Raw genomic sequence first — 21,237 nt, forward strand, 5'->3', positions numbered from 1 at the left:
TCACCTTCAGGGGGGAATCACCTATACTACATGGCCTTCTATCCATCCCATCCTCGTCGTTGTGAGAAATCAAAAGTATCGTGAACTCGCTTTGTGATTAAGTATTTATTACTAACTAGAACATAGAAAAATCATAAGGAATAAAAAAATCAGTACAGACAGTATGATTTTCATACTGACAACAACATACATATAATACAAAATACAAAAGCATTTTAGCATTTTTCAGATAAGCTGGACTGAGCATGCACCAAAAAAATATTTTTATAGTTTAGGAATTTTACTTGTAATATGACATTCTTAGGATGATAAAAAAAAAATCCTGCCGATATCCTTTCCGTTGGTATCTGTTGGTTTTGGCTTCATTTTTTCGCGCAAATCGTGCTGTTTATGAAAAGGTTAAATCACAAAAACACATTCTAAACTGGTTCCCGGGTGCGGTCATCTACCGACTGTGCAGCTGCAACAAGAATTTAAACTCAGTGGGCATGGTGTGCAATGACGTTAGTTATGTCACCTGAGACAAAACCGCCCCGCACTCTCCACATGTTCTGCTCCACTCAGAGTGGGCTTGGTGTAAGGAGGGTATGTATGTTTTTAGATTTCAGGGGTGTCACTAAGGACGGAAGTCATGTCTAGATGATGCTGACGCCACTCTCTCCCAACGAGCCGCGGGTGATTCACTGAGAGTCAGTGACAGTGTCCTCCTCTGGAGGCCTATCAAACCTCATCCCCCAGTGAAAAAAGTAACTCAACTACGTTATTCATTGCATTGGGTCAAACAGATGCACACAAACTGAAGATCAATGGAGGAAAGGCAGATGCTGCATCTAGGACCAGAAGGAGCCAGTAGGGGGGCAACTTCCTGTCAAAGGAGAGGGAGAATTTTAAGGCAACATGTCCTGAGTCTGAATGACTGGCATCTTGGCCCACATTTCGCAAACTATTGTAGGTCATGTGACTCAGATATTCCTGCTTTATGGACTAAATGAAAGTCAAGAAGCTATCCAGGGGCAGAGAGTTATCTCGTGGCATAGTTCTCTTTTGTTTCCCCGTAAAAAAAAATCATCCAGATGTTTCCCTGCCTGTCTGGAACTGATTTCTTGTAACCTGAAACTCGTATTGGTTTCCATCTGTTTCTGAATTGGCACCTACCCAAGACTGTTGGAATGTTAGACATAAGAACCTGTTGACATTGCTTAACTTATCTTTATATCACGTGGCTTCTTTGCCACTCATTGTATTACGGGTATGATTGCATCTAATCTTACTGTCTTTGTCTTCTTATATAATTGAGGATAATATCAATCAGGAATCAGGAATCAGAAATCGTTTATTGCCATGTGTCAGACATACATGGAATTTGACTCGGCGGTTGGTGCATGACAGCAGTACAATAATGAACAACAGACAACGTAGTGCAGCAATACGATAAAAACTACAATAAAATATATGCTGTGGGTTAGTAAGCTAAAGCTATGGGTTAGTAAGTTAAGAAATAAAGATAAAATAAAAAATAAAAACAAAGATAAAGTGCACCAGCTAACAGAAAGATAACTGTAGTCTGTGTTGATGAAGAAAGAAAAAAAGAGAAAATCGTTTTCTGCCGCATTGTACAAATAGGCTTTTGTATGGTCAACATACAATAAACGAACCTGATAACGGCCACAATGTAGCCACACCCTAAAAGCATATCCTGATTCATGAGGGATGGTAAACATGTCACATCCAGTATGTTGGCGTTATTTAACTCATCTTTGTATACCCTGGCTTCTTTCTCCCTCATTGTATTATTTGTATGACTGCATCTGTTGTTTCTGTCTTTTATTTTATTGTTTGTTTTGATGTTGAAGTAACTATTCATCAATGCCAAATAAAAATGTGCAGCTGCTGCATCCAATATACAAAAAATAAAATAAGACAATGGACAGCATATATATATATATATATATATATATATAATGGATTCATGAATTTGCTAATGCTCTACATCAGAACATGTCCTCTGTGGAAGCTATTTTGAAGATTATTGATTTTCTTCTTAAATAGTGTTGTTTAATTATGTATGTTTGATTCAATGATATATTAAAATGGCCTTTTCTGTTTATGTAGTCAATTTAATTGACTGTGATCATTTCATTCTTATGTAAATATACACACAATTTGGGTCAAATAGATGTCTAATTAATTGGGTAATACTATTGGTACCTGAATGTTATTAAAGCCACAGCCGAGGACCAGCATGCATCGGGGTGAGACATTTTACCAGCATGGGACAGCAGCGTAGGAAAGGCATTCAAGTGATGTAATGTTTGTGTGTTTGTTAAAGGAAAGCCTGCTTGGCCAATCCGCTCTTTTGCTACGTGAAAGAAACAAACCCGTGGTGCACCAGTGGCACTTTGACACAAATGTTTAATGATCTCAAGGACAAATGGCCACGACAATCAGCTTCATCATATAAAAACATGCGACATGTCAGGGTGAGACATGGTCAAAAAAGTATTTGCTTTGCATCCACACACACACACACACACACACACACACACACACACACACACACACACACACACACACACACACACACACACACACACACACACACACAAACACACACACACAAACTCGTCCCCATGACCCTGGCTCTCACTGATATGCACCCTTACATCAACACCCACATGCCGCCCCCCCCCACCACCACCACCCGCCACCACCGTGTAATTCCAACAGGAAATATATTTTCTAATAAATACATTCAGTTTGATCCCAAACAAGGGACAAGGGATTTTAAAATATATTATCTTTTCTCCTGTTAATAAATACGATTTAGATCCATTGAAGCTCTATTTTTACATTCTTATAATTGTTTGATTTTAGTGCAAATGTCTCTTTTGCTACGTAAAAGAGGTCTTTTTTTAGTGCTGCTCATCGGCCAACTCAGCATTCACTACAAGTCCGAGCATCCACCTTGTAGGACACATGTCACGAGCCGCAAAACTGTCTGTCCATTCATTCAAAATGATATGAAAGACATTATGAACGGTTCAGCTTTAATAAAAGCACTTCTCTCCAGCCCTTCGGTTGGGTTTGGGAGCTACTTGAAACCTGGTTCACAATCTTCCAGGTGAAGCCTGAGCACGCCCTGACTGTGCAGCTGCAACAAAAATTCAAACTCAACCGGCATGGCATGGACTGCGCTTTTAGGTTGTACGTCATCGTAGTAGTGGTTAGTCAGCGCATGGAGTCCCTGGGGGTGATTACCAAAGGGCCAGAACCCATAAAGATGCACGTCGGTACAATGTTCCAGCGCCAAGCTCGCCATCATTAGGCCGGTGCTGGCCCTTGGTGCTTTTAGGCCTTTGGAGCGCCAGAAGAGGCCCAAATTCTCAAGGTACTCGGGGTTGAAGAAGACAGGCCGGGCGGGGCTTTTAAAGTCCTCAATGCTGTACACGACCCGCAGGGACAAAGGCGTGTTGAAGGCGTAGGAGAAAGCGGGAAGGAGCAGTAAAGAGTTGCCGTAGGTACGCAGACTTTCCACAAACGGACGCCGACGCTCCTGTAGAGACCCGTACCTGTAAAATGAACCGCAGACGTGACGCACGGTGACAACAGGGAGACTTTTAAGGGGCAGAGATTCGTCCTTTCACTCACTTGTTAATGAGGATGCTTGGATTTGCTGTCACAAGGTCAGTCTTGATCCCTACATCATTCTCATAGCCGTGGTCCAGGGGAGGTAGGTTACACCTGAACAAGCAACAAAGGAGATGTTGGGAGTGGGGTTTTTTTGTAATTTCCAAAGAGATGAGTTTAATTCTGTTATATATTATAAATAATTCTGACTAAGACGTGACGAAAACGGATCTTTGAAAATTAAAACTATGACTAAATTCATTCTACCTTTCTTTAACGGTGGTTCACGAAGGGAACGGTACTTTTTTCCCCCCTAATTGAGTGACACCGAGTGTCAAATGAGTATCTTCATGACCATGGGTTTGCCGTAAAAAAAAAATTCTAACTTCATTGTGCAGCAGCGTCTTAAATAAAATCATGCATGTCTTAATGTGAGTCTTTAGAAATGAACACGAAGGGGTTCTGTATTTGCTCCTGAAGTCTGAAACGGGTCATTTGGCCAACGTTTTGATAACCGACCGAAGCCAGCGGACAGAGAGCACCAGCGCACTGACTATGAACGACAGGTCACATGATCTGTCGCCACCGGCAGGTCACTAAAACTGAAGGCACCATCCTATCATAATATAGGGACATGGCGACATTCAGAGGCATGGCAACGCTAAAACGCTGGGCCTGAGAAGGGAAGAAAACGAGTTTAAAATGGCTATTAAATGTGACTAAAACCAGACTAAAACTAGAATAAAATCTAATTAGTTTTCCTCGTCTAAAACTAAGGATTAAAATGACTAAATGTGACTAAAAGTAATATGCATTTTCGTCTAAAGAATAAGAGTAAATCAAAAATATCTGCCAAAAAGAACACTGTTTTCTAACCTTATAACAAACTCCGCTGAATCAATCATATTTCCACAGCTGCTGTTGGACAGGATCCCACCGTTCCCAACAACAGCACATGTTCTCCATATTTTGTTTGGGAATGGATGCTCCTGGAATTAATGAACAGAATTATTATTATTTATTAATAAGTAATTAGGATGCAGTGGTCAAACAATGATGTGATGGTCGCTTCCGGAGACTAAACATAAAAAGGAATCCCAATTCCACTTTACCGGGTCATTGTGACGGACGTTGAACGCATCACAAAGTGGGGCTTAGTGCGGCTCCTGTATTTAACATTCTGCCTCTTTGGCCAAGTTATTAATCCTACATGTTCATTCTCTAATTTACTTTATTTAGTTATTTCCACTCATTCCCGGCCAGCTTAGGTGTGTTTCTCTCCAACATCTGGAAATGATTTCCAGTCTCTGGATTGGCACCTACCCAAGACGGATGTTAAACACAAAAACGTGTTGACCTGGATTCTTCCCGCTCATTGTGTAGTGTGTATGATTGTATCTATTCTTACTGTATTTTTAGTTTTAGTTTTGTTTTTAGGTTTTAATGCTGCTTCATTTTAAAAACGATTTTTTGTCGATATAATCAAATTATATATATATAATTAATATCAAACAAGACAAATAGTCTGTATTGATGAAGAAAGAAAAAAACAGAAAACCTTTTTCTGGCTCATGTGTATTAATCATTTATTTCCTTACACTTTATTATACTATTACATCATTATACTACTTCACATTTGTTATTGTTTGGGCACATACAATAAAAAGACCTGATAACGGCCACAATGCAGCCACACCCTAAAAGCATATCCTGCATATGCTGATAAAAGCATATCATCCCTCCTGCTTCACGAGGGATGATAAACATGTCACATCAACATACATCAAATATGCGTTATTTAACTCATCTTTGTATCACATGACTTTTTTGTCGCTCATTGTATTATTTGTTTGACTGCATCTATCCTTACTGTCTGTCATTTTTTGTATTTTTCTTTTGATGTTTAGGTAGTTATTCATAAATGCCAGACAACGTACCTTTGGGAAGGTGTTGAAAATCTCCGGGGTCACCTGGAGGGAGCGCTTCTTTTCCCCATCATACACAATCTTTGCTCCCACCGGGGTGTTGGCCTGGGTGATTAATGCATCGTTGATACCATGGCACTTTTTGCTCAGCTCAGATCTGTGGAACCACAGAGACTTTGTTAAATAACATACTGGAAACTCTGAGGGAATATTCAAATGTGCTAAATTCAGTAAGAGCTCATTGAATAGAAAATGTTTCTTCTTTAATATAAGTATTTCAATTTGGCCCTGAGTGAAAGCAGTGTTGGGTCCCTCAGGTGAAGTCTGTCTCTGTTTTGCTATAACTCACATGATCCAAAGGCATGCTATCTTTGTCGTAGACGTCAGTCTGTGAGTTCTTCTGCTTTATTCAACATTTCCCCTTCTACTTCCAGGATTTTGAATAATAACCTATTTTTTTTTACATCTAGAAAGCAAACAGTGAAATGTTGTGCATAAGAGCAGAGGTTGTAGGAATAAGGAAAAATCCTAATCCTTTGGTTTTGTTCTGACAGCTCCCCTAAATAACCAACTGAGACAAATATTGTTTCATGTGCCCCATTAAGCAGAGCTTAATGCACAAATCCTGCGACCATGGACCCAGGTCCAGCTTGCATAGACAATCGTTTGCAATTCTGTCGAACTTTATTCTCATGTTACAAATTCTGTATATAATGAAAAGTTTGAAAAAATGTCCTTGGCCCTTTCTCAATATGCGTTCTTGTGTGGACTTTTGTTCTCGTGGACCCGTGAAACGTCATCAGTCGCAGCCCGAGTACTGATCCAATTCTAAAGTCCGCATCTGGCCGAGAACGGTCATAATACCCGGATGTGGCTCGCCCCGCCCATTTTACCGGGCATGCATCGGAGCAGGCTCTTCTGTTCTTGTGAGAGCCAAATATCCCAGAATGCATTTCACCTCAGCAACAGGCAACAAAGACAGATGAAAATAAACACAACTTCATGTCGAAGTTTTTAAATACTACTTTATTTAAGTAACGTAATGTAATTTTATGACTGAAGTTATTTTTGTATAATAGTTTATTTTTTGTTACTGTATCCAACCTCCTCCTCATAAAATGATAAAGCTAATTATTTTATGACTGATTATATATATGGTGCTCAATATTATATATACCATTTCTAATTTTGATGAAAATGAGACAAAAGCTTGTTAATAGTAAAATATTCAAAGTCAAAAACTAAATTAAAACGTATTAGCAAGACCAGCTGACGTGGTGACGTCACCATGTAGCGGGAACGCCAGTCCGTTCTCGCCGTCTCAGGTATTGAGAAAGGGCCCTTTTCTCTTACCTGAATTTTCGATAATCTTCGAACTGCTTAATCCAGGTTTTATTGTAACGCTCTCTTACTTTGTCGATAACCTCCCTGTGACAGACACAAACACACACACACATACTGTAATCTGTGTTGCGCTGACATTTGATATGATGAAGGCTTAAAAACAATGTTAGTGAGTGTGTTTGCTCTGACCTGCAGCCTTTGCAAAGTTCGGAAGGCGGAGGGTGTCTTTTCTTTGGAATAGGCAGCTTTCGAGTTTTCACATCTCTGTGGCACAAACAAGACAAACAAGGGACAGGAGAGTAAAATGCTGATCTCAGGGATAGAAATGAAGCATTAAGATGTAGGTGATCTTCATTCTCCACGTTTTAATGTCTTGTAATGTTATATTGAAATACAGTGAACACGAAGTCCTCATCCGCACTCATCAATTAGTACCCTTCCCAGCATACTTACTAAATTTATAAAATTCATGCCTACGTTTTTTATAAATTATATTCAGACCATAATAATAATATCCATAATATTGAGAAAATGTATTTACATATTTCACAAATTAAAATTCTCCTCAGACTTAAAAAAGAAAAAATACACCATGAAATTCTATGGTTAATGTGAATTATTGAAAATTGTATCCGTATTATTAGGTATTAGATGGTAAAGTTAATTCTACATTTGCCTTCCTGTGCGTTTTTAAGCACGCAACAAAGTGAGGACAGCTTTCAGGCGCTATTCAGTCACCCTACGTAATCTTATTGGCCACAATTGGACTCAATGATGAAATATCAAAGGTGCATTTAGGCCGTTTTTAACTTACTTTGTTAACGGTTTCAGATGATATAATGGTGTTAAAGTAAAGCTTAACTTCATACTGTTTGACCTGGATAGTGTTTTAGGTATAAAAGTGAGCCCTGGCCTGTCCCAGAGTCGGTAGGAGGACGGTGAGTCGGCGTTGCGCAGGCGCTGCCCCCCTTTGGTGGACCTCATTCGTCCTTGTAAACAAAGTTTTTCGGGGATATTCGTTTGTTTCGGGGTCACCGAAGTCACCTTCGATGCTTTCAACACATCCGGGACCCTAGTTCTGGCCTTCACAATAAATCAGCATGCTTCAAAATACACGCACGAGCGTTCTTGCGGTTCTCTCCCATCAACGTCACATGCATATAGGTCTACACAATTATTTTATCATTTTTATTAACTTTTCTTCTAATGCTTCTCCGGTAGATTCTCGCATCACAGAAAGAACGACTTTCTCGCAGACAACTCTTAACTTTTACTGTGAAATATTCGTTTTTCCGGCTTAGCTGTCGCACTTTACGCCACTTTTACAGGCAAAAACCCCAAAGAACTTTACAAAAAAACAAAATGTACTCGTTATTTACGTTTCGTTCGCTCGTTTTTACGTTTTTGGATTGAGACAAAAAGAACGGAAAACACGTCTTCCCTTTCCGTTCTTGGTTTAAAACGAAAGAAGAAGCATTTCCGTTTTTTCTTCACTTAACGGTAAAACAGACGTAGGGCGTGCACGAACAGTGCGCGGGGCATTTTATCTCCACTTTCGCACCTCCAACAGCCACTTACACTTTCAAAAGGAATGACGAAAGTGCCGTGTGGTCGGAAAAAAAGCCAAACGCAAACTTACTTGTAGTAGAACATGTACCAGATGAGTGTTGTCAGCACGCTCAACAAAAGGAAGAACGTTAACCCCCAAAAGAAAAGTGACTTCAACCTCATTCTCACCTCCTGCTAACTTCACCCGCAGCCCCTCACCTTCCTACTTTCTGCTTGATCAACACTCGTCATCTGCTTTCTGTCCTCCTACCTCTGTTTAAGATTTCCTCCCCACAGCTTAACACCCAATCTCTCTCTCTCGCTCTCTCTCGCTCTCTCTCTCTCTCTCGCAATATTTTGCCTCTTCGCTCGAGTTTTCTTCTACTTCACCGGCGCCTCCTCACAACCTTCCTCCTGTGTTTCCTTGGGTGAGTGAGACCTTATCGTTTGTTCAAGACCAACACCACGGTGTTGGCATTTTTTTTTTTTGCCAATGTTTAAGACACTTGAACTTTCAGATTCAATTGTGATCATTATTAGAAAAACACACTTTTCGACTTGGCTCCTGCTACATTGAGCCGTAGCTCCCTCCCTCCCGGAGTCCTCCGCCCACATCGCATAAGCCCCTGTGGCCTGAATTGGCCTTTAGTTCAGTATTTCCTGCGTACGCAGTACTTTGTGCAGTGTTAAAGTAAGACTTAAAGAGTTACGTTTAACACTATTGCAGAGTGTATTTGGTCCCAATCCAAATTGGTGTTAAATTAACTCGTGCGAACTGAATTTCAGAGTTAAATTCTAATAAGTAGAGTAAAAATAGAACACTAATGTTGATCAAAAATAACTCTGGAGAGTGTTGATATCACTTTCATTGGTGTTCATTCTTCTGGGAGAACAAATCAACTGTATTTTGACTTCATTCAAATTTCTTCTTCTCCTTCGTACAGAGTCACTGGTGTGAATCACAGCGATAATACAGAGACAAACAACCACCCGCATTCACACCACTATTCACAGGAAGAGGATGCAGACTAGACAGGAAGGCATCTGGGTGGAGTCACAACCAGGACCTTCTTGATGTGAAGCAACAGTATTAACCACCATGACACCTGACATTAGTGTTCCTCAAAATGTACATGTGTGTGTGTGTGTGTGTGTGTGTGTGTGTGTGTGTATCAGGAAACACGTTCCAAACCAATGAGTTAAAGAATGAACTCTTTGATAGGTTTGAAATGTAACAGTACAGTGTCACACTTCTTGGCCTTGGGACTCTTCGTACGGTGGCACGTGGATTGGAGAGGGTGTGTCAGGAAACACGAGGTTGGTGGTTTGAACCCTGCCTGCACCATGTCCATGTACAAGTGTCCCTGAGCAAGTCACCTGACCTCAAATTGCCCCCCCGGGGCTAAAATGTAAAAACCATGGGTTAACATGCAACGGAAGTCGCTTGTATTTAACACGGAGAAAATTTGTTTTCAACACTTATTCCAAGTTAAATTGTAAACGCTTCGTTGAGCGTTGATTTAACACTGACATGATTGGGACGATATAAACAGCATCTTAGAGTTCAAATTGCCAAAAACTCTTTTTTTTTCTTCAGTTTATATATTTTTTACTTACAAACCTTTTGATTGCGATGTAAGAAGTTTTTTTGTTTGTTTGCACGATAAAGGAACAAATCTACCTTCATACACATGCCGGCTGTAACAACAAGGTAACTATGAGCCGGCGGAAAGGAGAGAAGCAAAAGAGGGAGTTGGATTAAAGAGGCAGGAAGAGATGGGGAGTTCATTTTGCTCCCATTCAGAGGTGCGATGGATGGGGCAACACAATTCACAAGGTGACTATGTCGGGTTTTTGAGTTGCCACGAAAAAAAAAAAAATCCCAGCGGGCACAATGCAACAAAGTAGCAGTGCCTTAATGTGCTGGGTAAGCTGGGCTGTGAACCTGAAACGTGAAAAACCTGAAACCCCTTCCCCCTTCCACAAAAATCCCAAACAATAAAGCTCTTGTAAAGTTTTTATTTTGGCAAACATCAGGGTTTGTAGAAAACGTGTGTATGGGCTGCCGAGCAGACAGAATGAGCAATCAATAAAGAGCAACCAGGGCTCCGTTTCAAGTAGGCGGTTTAACAAACTTTTTGTTTCCAGAGTTTGGGTTTTGGGTTTCAGAACAGCTGTTTAGAGTTGGTTCAATCAACTCTGAGTAGGTTGCCTCAACAACCACAAACAATCGGTGGGCACACATCACCCCTGTTGAGCTGGAAATATTAATGCAGGCGTACGGCGACTGCTGCTGTGAGTTACTATTTAACGTACACACAATCCTAATCGATTTGACTAATTCCTGGTAGTAAAATTACATTTTACACTCTGTTAGAATGCACTACACACAGGCTTGAAATACGCACCATGCTCATATTTAATTACAATATTGCTGGTAAAAACTGGAACAATGGTATTAAACCTATAATGTGTTTTATTCAGGTGCATCCTGTGGAAATCCTGTTTAATGGCTCTCACTGGTTTGTGTCCTGGGAACAAAGCTTAAGAAGACGTTTCAGATCGAGGCGCACTTTTCTCACGGCTCTGCACTCAGGAGCGTTACTGATATTCTCCGCAATACCGATGTTGTAAAGGAAACTGCAGTTTGCAAATACACTTAATGCTACACAACGAATGTGCTCGGATGTGAGTGCATGTTCACGACGGGTGACGTTAGTTAAAGGAGGACGGGTGAGGTTATGTACATATATGATTGTTCAAACAAGTCATTTCCAGATAACGGCGGTTAACACCCCGTGAAGTAACAGCGCTTCTTTATCAACAGGATTGTCCACATGCCATGTTCGAGATAACACTTCAGTTAACAATCTTATTTTGTACATAGGTGTGTGACGTGGTTTTAGGGGAAGAACCGACAATGCCACCTGAAGACATACACCTCAAGAAATACAGCTTTAGATACCCAAGGCACGCAAAATAAATGAATGTGGATTAGGCAGAGACGCTGGTTCGTTGTAATTCAAAAAGGGTTTTATTAGAGAAAATATTACCAATTTAAGTGCAAATCGCTAAAACGGGATTAAAATTATAAGAACTAGGCAGGCTGAACACAACAAACAAAACAACTGAGGAAAACAGTAGAAATTAAACCGAAGAAAACACAAGATTACAAAATATAAAGTGGCAAAACAGCAGCAGGTTCTCTCTGTCCAGCACAAGGCCAAAGGGGGGGGGGAGCTTCGTGTATACAGAATTCAGGACATACAATTTAACACCAACACAGCAAAAATACCTGTCCAGCACAAGATCAAAGGGCACTGAGGCCATGACAGCGGGGGCTTTTTAAGGCCCGCCACTAATTGGCCGTTTGGTTGGGGAGGAGCGAGCCGAAAGGCTGCGTTCCTAACTCCACCACATGTGGAAGGGGAATAAAAACGACAAAATACTTCTTTCCAGGTTTGGGATCTTCACTGGCGAAAAAGTCGACTTTACAAAGCGACCCAAAAAGTAGAGCAGGAAGATCAAAAACCAACCCGAGGCACACTGGCTTGAAACACACAAACTGGGGGTAGGACGATAGACTACCTGACAAGGATGAGTGGGTGATTGGGGCTTAAATACAGGTGAGGTGATGGTAAGCTGAAAAAGAATGTGGAGACTAAACAAAGGCAGGGCGTAAAGTGGTTAAAAGAATTAAAACAGGAAGTTATTATTCGCAGTCCATGTGTCTCGGTCTTTCCGGTTTTATTGTGAAAATGAACCTTCCTCTCGTTTCAGGCAACATGCTCCTTCCCGCTTTGTGCCGGTCTGATAGTCTGACCCTGCCTCCGATTGTTTCCACCTCTGCCCTTACCCCGTGTGTGTATCTCCCTTTGTCCTGGGCCAGTTCGTCTTGTCCCAAGTCAAAGGCACAGTGTACCACTGTCCATCGTCAAGGCTTTACCACCTCTCTCGTTCAGGCTCGCTTTCTATTTTGATTACGTTTTCAGCCTAGTGTTTATTTTCTACATCCTTTTTTGTTCTTCCTCATCTTCGAGCGGCATTTGCTGTTAATTGACTTTTGATCTTTTTTCAACATTGTCTGAGGAGTCGTGCTTTCGGGTTCAGGGCCATGTTGTGACAGCAATTGGCATGAATGCAAATGTTTCCTGTTAAATACACAAAATGTCCAAGGTACCATCCGGGTTTAGCAAATCTTCTGACGTCCATGTTGATTGTAACTGCAAATACAATGTTGCAGTTATGGATTTGCATTTCCTTATGGAAGAACCCTTTTTTTTATGAATACACATCTACAGGTCCACAGCATGTGACTTGTATCCTGATCAGACAGTCGATATCTGAGGCGTTTTATGCATCATAACAATTGCAAGAATGTGGAGAGGAAAGCGGAAGAAATCATGTTTCTGCAGCATATCAGTTCCAGGATAATAACAGGAAGTCCAGACCTCTCATCTCCTTTCCCCTCTTCACAGACCAGACCGATGCCCACCACGCACAACAGTCAGCCATTAGCCTCCTACAGACATTTCACAAGCTATTTAACCACATTAGAGCCAAAGAAGGGATTTTTCAAGCTGACATTCCTAACCTTGTAACACAGGAGATTTCTCCGTGTTGTGCAGCCCTTGCGTTCCCGTGGGAATCCTCTTTAACTCCGTACGGGTGAGTCATATTGAAATCGTTATCACACTGGTGGATAAGAGTGTAATTGTGTAGTGTAGTGTACAAGGCATTTAAGTTTGATCAACTAACGTTACATGTTTTACATGTTACATAAAATATATCAGTATAATCTACTTGAACAGCGGTTATTTGCTTGATAAAACCATGAAAACCGATTGCCTTAAAGCAACCAAGTTCACATTACTTGTGTAATTTGAGTGCTCTAAACATCCTATATACAATAATGAAAAACAAGAAATACTCTCTTTATGAAATCCCAATTAGTTATACATAATGAATCAAAGTAGAAAACAAAGTTCAATTATATGATATGCTTATGTTTTTTCTTACTTCCTTAACAGCACTGGTCCTGGTTCCAAAACCAGTTTTAGTTACTTGGAAGCAAGACAAACTTGAGGTAGCAGTATAGGAGGAGTCTCAGTGTAGCACAGATTTTGAGATTTAAAAAAAAAAAAGGAATTTTGTGAACAATGGAGTATTTTTTGCCTACATTACAGTAACACCAACAGCAAGCCGTGAAAAGTTAAATGACAGGAAATCGATCTCACACTTGTATTTTAAACATACACCGACAGTTCAAGATGCAACGTACTGATGAACATTTGAAACAAGTCCCTTAATTTAGCCCACAGAACAAGAAAAGTAACAAACTATTGTGATCAACAAGTGAGATCCGAACGTTCAGCTCAACAGGAGATATCTAAGGGTTTAAGTGTGAGTTTGTCCTGTCCCAAGCCAAGCATCACTTTTTGAATGAAGTTAAAAGTATTTTTAATGTCCTTGGGGTAGTCCAAGTGTAAGGCATATCATAGAGGCAAAGTGCTTGAGGTAGGTTTGGGAGATCATCCATGACAACACCTCCCTCAGCGATGATGGCAGTCGACGCTGCGTCAAGGTGGAGTTGATTTGGAGGGAGGGTTACGTCTTCACCGATGACCAGACCTGGAACAAAGGTCCGCTTGGACTTCAGTTGATCTATAAGAACTTATAAAGCATGTGTGGTAGAAGTTTCTGGGGTCATCACCAAGTAGAACAGAGAGGCCCCCGGGAGCACGCGGTTTGCGCAATGCTGTGCCATCCGATTTCCAGAAGTGAATGCAACATTCAAATCTGACGATACAAATATCGTTTGTCAATGTGAAAAGTGTCACCAGTAAGTTTGGACAGTACAGACTTACCCGTGAATCAATTTGCTGCACGAGTCTCTCCAACACCTCCTTTCTTGGACATGAAGAATTCGAGAAAGTGTGATGCATCAAAAAAGTCGTTCAGCAGGTTTATTCTGTTAAACTCTGCAAACACCTAGAACACAGTGGAAAAAAAACCTAAATGACAAAAACTAAATCCAATTTACCATAGTGGGGGAAAAAAACAATATCATTACTTACTTGGCTTTCTGTAAAAAGACCCTCGATGATCACCAATTGTCTAACGTCACCAGGATGCACATTGAGATGATTTATCCTTCCTTATCTTTTACAGGCAGCTGAATGTAGCTAACAGCTCGAGAGGGGCATATCTGTATGTTGCTTACGTTTTCCACGCGTTAACCCGATTCAATGATGCCTGCGTACACCTCATGAAGTCATTGTTGTCAGCTTTCTCCAGCTGTGGGCCCTCATATTGTCCCCTTGCACCTCATTTGCCATGCCTGTGTAGGGAAGTGTGATGGAGAGGGTGGGACCAGGTGGTCACGTGGTTGAGGAACAGCGGATCCTGGTGCAATCCAGAGCTGCTTAACACGAGGCCTGGTACCCTCGTGCATGATTGAACTACTACCAGCCTGCATGTCTCATAAGCACTAATGACACCGGAACACACAACACACGCACACACACTATGTGTAAATCTTTAAAACCACTATTGTGGAAGGAACATGTAGTGCATTGTGTTAATCTATTAAAATGTCTATATAATAATGGCCAATGATCTATATTCTTCTCTAATCATCTCCATATTCACTTCATAAGACGAGAAAAAATGTGAACTGCCTAGGAGATCACATGTTTCAGACACCACTTTGTTTTAATTATACAGTAATCTTTGTATCTGCATGCTTTTACTTCCATTTTTATTGTTTGCATGTTTTTGATTATCTGTGTGTCGTGTTTAATGTATTATTGCAGATCTCCTAACACCTCCTCACTGAGGAACCACCCTTTGGTTACAGAGACAGAAACTATTAGCTCATCATAATGTAAAGTAATACAAAGGTAAAATAAGATAAGAGTTAAGATAATCCTTTATTGGTGCCACCGCAGAGAAAGTCACAAGATTCAAAGCAACATACGTAGGTCAAAGTGCAGGAGACTTGGTTAAAGAGAAACGAAAAGATTAAAAGCAAGTACTATCAATAAGCAGAAATAACACATCCACATTACACATCCGGCCATGCCTGTAACAGACAAGAGTGGCCTTCACATTATACATATTACACAGATATTCTACAACATATTGCTTGCAATACATCACATCGGTTGGTTAGAGGCTCCCCACAGCATAAGACTATAAGGGGCCATTTGGGACTTAATCTTTGTAATCATATGCAAGAGATTCAGTTAAAAATGTATTAGTGATCAACATCATATGTACAACCTTTTCATATGTGCATGCATGAGTGTTTCAGATACATATAAATGTTTCACTTATATGCATGTAAGCATTTTGCATGTGTGTGTATATGACACAGATGTATACATGTACGCGTGTGCGTTTCTCATATGTACGTGTGTTTTTATATATGCGCGTGCATAGGTTACCAGAGTATGCATGTGTGAGTGTCTCGGTAGTGTGTGTGTGTGAAAGCATTTCATTAGTGAGTGCGGTCGTGTCTCAATAGTCAAAAGTCCGAAACGGCCCCTCAAATAAGACACCACCTCGTTGCATGACACGTTGACACCTGCGACACGGTCCAAAACTGTCTGCTTCCCATCAACACCTGTTCTCGGTAGCTGGCACTTACATTTGCATTTCTTACGGTAAGAACAAAAACTCCACCCTGTGTTCATATGTGGAAACTGCATGTCGCAGTTCACCCGGGGGGTTTCCCTCAAGATAAACAAAATCACCAAAATCTGCATTATGGCTCCAACAATCACCTTAAACATGTGAGGTTGGAGTCTTCACTGTGTGTCCAGATCGGAGGATAACAAGCAGGAAATGAAACCAATCGGGATCAGCTGTAAGTTAAAGGTTTGAGGATTATTTTGTATGGTTTGAGAGTTGTAAACAAAAACACATACAGTAGGCTTTTAAAACACGTAATATCACCACAGGGAAAGATTTCTTTTTAACTTCAATGCAATTTGTTCGCAAACATGTTATTTCACACCATTTCAGTCTGCTGGCGTAGTTACTCTTGTCTTGAAATCATGTGAATTCAAATATTTTTTTCTGTTTTAAAATAAATGTGTTGAATCATATATAATTTTCTCATTCGTAAATTCACTTTATTCAGTGAGATGAAGGGAAGAGTCCTCGTTTAGACAGATTTGTACACAAAAAGTTATGTTACCTTGAAATGTACTTTATGAAGGTATATAAAATGCTTATTTTGACGCATTTCTTATTTACTTGTTTCCCCAGACAGAGCAGATTATCCAGCGTCTATATTGTCGGTGCCTGAAACTTTAGGTGAGAAGCAGCTATTCATTACAGAGGTTATTTTACCAGAGGTGAGCTCTCAAGAGAATTAACCAAATCAACCATTAGTGCAATTATGTTTACCAAGGTATTACTAAAAATAATTTTACTGTTTCGTGAAGCATTCATGTCGTCTGGGATATAAAACATACATTCTAATGAATCAATCCTGTTAATACGGTTTGAATCATATGTGTTTAAGCTCATTACAGGTCCGGTATTATGTTCAGGAGCTAACACACCAAACAAACCTATGGAGAGAGCCTATAGGAGGGTTTAGCTGCTTAAATTGTCATGAAATAGAGATTTTAGCCTTCAAGCTAAATTTTACTTACCACTAATCAGGCATTCACTTCATGAGCAAAGAAGATACACAATGCCATCAGTTGCTTTATGTACACTTTTATTGTCGGCACTTGACAGGTGGCAGTGTCAGTGAGGATTGACAGAACCACGTCACTTCTTGGTCTCCTCCTCCTTGGACAAGGTCTTGATGATCTCCTCCTTCTTGGCCAGGAGACGCTCCTCTCGGCGCTTGCGGGCCTCTTTTGTCTTGGAGCGACGGGCCTCGGCCTGATCACTGTAAGACAGGGAGACAGGTGTTCATACAGTGTGTAATCATTTAAGCAGATTTAATGCATGTGCATTGGTTTCAAATGTACACTTAGTTAAGATTGTTTAGTTTCTAGTTGAGCGGTAAATTCTAACACACAAGTGTTAACAGATCGCAACAACTGGATCACAAAATAACTGGAGAAAATCTAGATAGGACACCGTTTCTGTACAAAACAATTTGAAAATTAATGTAATGAAAATGTAATTGCCGATTACTGCAGATAGATCTGTCAAAAATGGGCCATCATTCTGTGGAATTGAATGTGTCTGACTCAGGATGAACACAGTTCAAAGGGCCTTTTTCTAAACACAAAGTAAACAAACAAAGCTGGGTCCAAACTTACGACAGGAGCTTTCTGCGGGCCTTGTCTGCCTTCAGCTTATGAATATGCTCCATAAGGATGCGCTTGTTCTTGAACACGTTACCCTTGGCCCTCAGGTAGAGGCTGTGGTACCTGAGGAATAGTGGAGGTAAAAAAACTGTGAAATAATACAATAATAAACAATCTGCTTAACTGATTTTGAAATAACTTCCGGTCTGCTTATTGTAGAAAGAGCTGGGGGCTGAAGCTACTAATTAACCTAAACTTAAACAAGATGAATGGATGTTTGTGTGGCCAAATGTCATCGGAAAATTGACTCTATTAAAAGCCTACGCTTAAACAAAACTATTCAAAAATCTATATTATGTGCTTTAAAATCACGCCACCTCAAACACTGCAGAAACACCGCGGATGTTGTGGACCTACATGTGCCTGTCAATCTTCTTGGCCTCCCGGTAGCGACGCAGCAGACGACGCAGGATCCTCATGCGGCGCATCCAGCACAACTTCTCTGGCATACGGGCGTTGGCTGTACCCTTCCTCTTACCTGTGAAAAAGGGATAAGCATGTCAACTATAGCGGGTGTATGGAACCTAAACATATATGTAGCAATCTTCACACGATAACTTTCCCCTATGGCAACCACATTGGCGGTTTGAACTCACCAGTTCCCATGTGTCTTCCCTTGCGACGTGCCAACGTGTTCTTGCGGCAGCGGGCACGGGAGTGGACAGTGACGGGTTTGCGAATGATAAGACCATCCTTCACCAGCTTACGGACCTGCTGACCTTAAGAAGTAAAGAAACAAGTGAGCTACGGGTGATGCACAGCTTTATAAAACAATGTGATCACAATGTGGACATCATTTCCAAACATTTCAAAATGCAACGAGATCACGTGAAATGAAACCAAACCTATGCGTAGCAAACTGAGGATATGCGTATACAAGACAAAAAATCTATTGTGCATGGAGATTCTAAAGACAATATTTAAATTGTACTAACGTTAAAATAAACAACAAACGTCACAATAACTTAACCTCAATGCATACAATTGTAAACTGTCCTTTGCATTCGTTTATCATTAAACCTCTAAATTCTGGTGGTAAGCGTGCTTCAGGTTGACATTACAAACATCGACATGTTACTCAGCATCAGCAATAGGGGGCGCACGTGCCGGTTTAACTGTGACGTTACAACCCAGCATTGACACATTGCGAGACAAATACCACGGGTAAAATAGTTACGCCACAACGCCGACTGACACAAGTTGTTGTGCGGTCGCTTACGTGAGTTGGCGTTAGCGATCTCATTCGTCTCGTTGGGGTCCAGCCAAACCTTCTTCTTGCCGCAGCGGAGGACGCTGGAGGCCAGCCTCTTCTGGAGCCTGAGCGTGCTGGAGGACACACGCGAACCCACGTTAAAACACCTCACGGCAAAAAAAAAAAAAAATGCCAACCCTCAACCTGACGTTACATTAGGTGTGCTATATTTCGTGCCTGCACAGCTGACACGTTGGTCAGAGTGCTTGAGTAGCTGAGCGACAGCTAGCAGCACAGCCAGCTGCCGGCTGGCAAACATGGCTGCTCTGTCTGCTACATCGTGTCTCACATTGGCACGTAATGTATGTGTTGGTGGTCTTCGATTGAGGTTGAAACTTCATGTGGTGGTTATGTAGAAACTGTTGCGATTAATTGTACAGTTTTAGGTAAAAAAAAGTAGTATAACGGTTAAATGGTGACATGTATTTGACCAACGGCAGTGGTCCTACCTCATGGCTGCTACTTCAGTTGGAAAAGGAAGGCTCGAGCGGCGGATTGGAACGTACCATTATAGAGGAGAGTCCATCGCGAAACACCTCTCCATTTGCCCAGACCATACTACACATTTTGGTACCACTCATATTTCCAAGGTTCGTTAATTAAGCTACTTAAAACAAATGCTTATAGAAAATGCAGACATTAACAAACTTTGAGTTAATTTTAAAAGTTGAAATAGCTGTTCTTCCCTTGTAAAATAATGGTCGTAACCAGTGTTTCTGCATTGCATTGTGGGTGAGGAATTGTCCAGCGCATTCTGCTTTATGAACACACGGAAGCACTGTTTAGACCAGAAACGCCATCTATTGCAAACTCCAATCAGGAAAGTATTTAGATTGTCATTTTTAAGAAATATTTGTGTCATGTTTAATATATTACATTTATACACGGATGCAAATATTCCAAAAAATATCTTGTAACACATTTTTGTATAGGTAATCCTTCAAAACACTCAATTCAGCTTCCTATAAAAAACAATCTCGTAATGAAAAAAGGACATCCAGATTCCACAGTGCAATAAGGTATCTTAAAAACTACAGAATTATACCAATAGAGGGTATTATTTCAGGTTTACCTTTTTTGTGTTTTCTTTTTCAATTTTGTGACATATATTCTGCATCGTAACACGGATGAGATCAGACTTGCAGAAAAGATTTAAACTCAAGAAATTCCAATTGATGCCAAATATATTTGTGGTTTGTCTTCTGGCTGTTTACAATGTAATTGATGTTTGTATCTCTTATACTCTTAGACTCTTATCAAAAGCAGTGTCACTGTACTTCTATCATAAAACAAATGCTGCAATACCTAGCACAAAAGTGCTTGGCAGAGACATAACAGAAGAAACGTTTGAGCTCAATAATTAAACTGTTCTGAGATAGAGAAATACAACTAACTGGTACATTATCATCTTAGTGCCAGTGCACTGTTGCAATTTTGGCTCTCTAGCAGAAGCCCGTCACCGTGGCAACGCTGCATGCTCACAGTGTGGGTGCACAAGGAGCACTTGTGTGACTTCTTCACCTCAAGTTACCCAGGAATACCAACTGAAATTGGCATCTCCAAGCAAAATATAACCCAAAGTACTGGATCACCTGCCACCACAGCTGCAACAGACTCAGCTCTCCTCTACGAACAAAAATGTTCTGTACAGTGAGGGAACAAAAATGTGCCAACATTGGACTACATGTTGGGCTACTGTGAGGAGGAGGGTCACCGTCTTTCAGTCCTACACTGTACCTTTTTAAGTAGCTTATCCCTTTGTTTCATACCTCTTTGGTTTGGTAACAACCAATAAACCCATTACAACATAATAAAACTTCCTCACATTGAATTTGTAGGCCTTTGTTTGATTGTTTTTTTGTCCTATCTTGTTGTAAATACAAACAGCCTGATGACCTGCATGCGTTTCAGTTTCTTCTCTCCTCTTTTTCTGCCTCCATCTCTGCCGCAAAAAGCGCTTTCTACCAATCCAGAATTGAGTCCTCATTTTCCAACCCCAAGAAATAATTTTCTATCTTCGCTAACCTCCTCGAACCCCCCAGTCATCCTCCCCCCTCCACCCTTCTTCCAGGAGACTTTGTCACCTACTTTACCATCCCACATTCTACAGTGTATCGCCCCCGATCTTCTTCCGTTCCTCACCTGTCTCATTAACAATTCTCTGCTATCTGGCTGTTTCCCCAACACTCTGAAGGAGGCACGA

At 40.8% G+C, this 21,237-nt stretch overlaps 2 protein-coding genes across 4 annotated transcripts; both read right to left on the reverse strand.

Moving 5' to 3' along the window:
* Nucleotides 1-2,721: 2,721 nt before the first annotated feature.
* Nucleotides 2,722-8,928, reverse strand: st8sia6 (ST8 alpha-N-acetyl-neuraminide alpha-2,8-sialyltransferase 6). Of its 3 annotated transcripts, none has more exons than XM_037477164.2 (7): nt 8,536-8,928; nt 7,086-7,160; nt 6,906-6,980; nt 5,565-5,709; nt 4,504-4,616; nt 3,649-3,741; nt 2,722-3,569 (listed from the first exon to the last, which is right to left on the reverse strand). In XM_037477164.2, the coding sequence occupies exons 1-7, from the start codon at nt 8,625-8,627 to the stop codon at nt 3,092-3,094; spliced, it is 1,071 nt and encodes a 356-aa protein (XP_037333061.2). In that variant the 5' UTR covers nt 8,628-8,928; the 3' UTR covers nt 2,722-3,091. The 3 variants fall into 3 exon arrangements, with proteins under 3 accessions (XP_037333061.2, XP_037333059.2, XP_037333060.2); XM_037477162.2 differs by lacking the exon at nt 8,536-8,928 and adding an exon at nt 7,711-8,306; XM_037477163.2 differs by lacking the exon at nt 8,536-8,928 and adding an exon at nt 7,774-8,303.
* Nucleotides 8,929-17,161: 8,233 nt separating this feature from the next.
* rpl19 (ribosomal protein L19) lies at nt 17,162-19,568 on the reverse strand. Its single transcript, XM_037477222.2, has 6 exons — nt 19,484-19,568; nt 19,002-19,108; nt 18,379-18,501; nt 18,140-18,260; nt 17,735-17,845; nt 17,162-17,355 (listed from the first exon to the last, which is right to left on the reverse strand). Exons 1-6 carry the CDS (start codon nt 19,486-19,488, stop codon nt 17,232-17,234), a joined length of 591 nt encoding a protein of 196 aa, XP_037333119.1. The 5' UTR covers nt 19,489-19,568; the 3' UTR covers nt 17,162-17,231.
* Between the last annotated feature and the right edge of the window lie 1,669 nt (nt 19,569-21,237).

This window comes from Pungitius pungitius, chromosome 12, assembly GCF_949316345.1.
Source record: "Pungitius pungitius chromosome 12, fPunPun2.1, whole genome shotgun sequence".
NCBI lineage: Eukaryota > Metazoa > Chordata > Actinopteri > Perciformes > Gasterosteidae > Pungitius > Pungitius pungitius.

Coding starts and splice junctions, on each gene's coding strand:
- st8sia6 (XM_037477162.2), bottom strand. CDS start 7,880: ATGAGGTCCACCAAAGGGGGGCAGCGCCTGCGCAACGCCGACTCACCG. Junction 6,981..7,085: donor GAACTTTGCAAAGGCTGCAG/GTCAGAGCAAAC, acceptor TGTCTGTCACAG/GGAGGTTATCGACAAAGTAA. Junction 5,710..6,905: donor GAAGATTATCGAAAATTCAG/GTAAGAGAAAAG, acceptor GTGGTTCCACAG/ATCTGAGCTGAGCAAAAAGT.
- rpl19 (XM_037477222.2), bottom strand. Junction 17,846..18,139: donor AAGAAGATTGACAGGCACAT/GTAGGTCCACAA, acceptor ACTATTCCTCAG/GTACCACAGCCTCTACCTGA. Junction 17,356..17,734: donor GCCCGCAGAAAGCTCCTGTC/GTAAGTTTGGAC, acceptor CCTGTCTTACAG/TGATCAGGCCGAGGCCCGTC.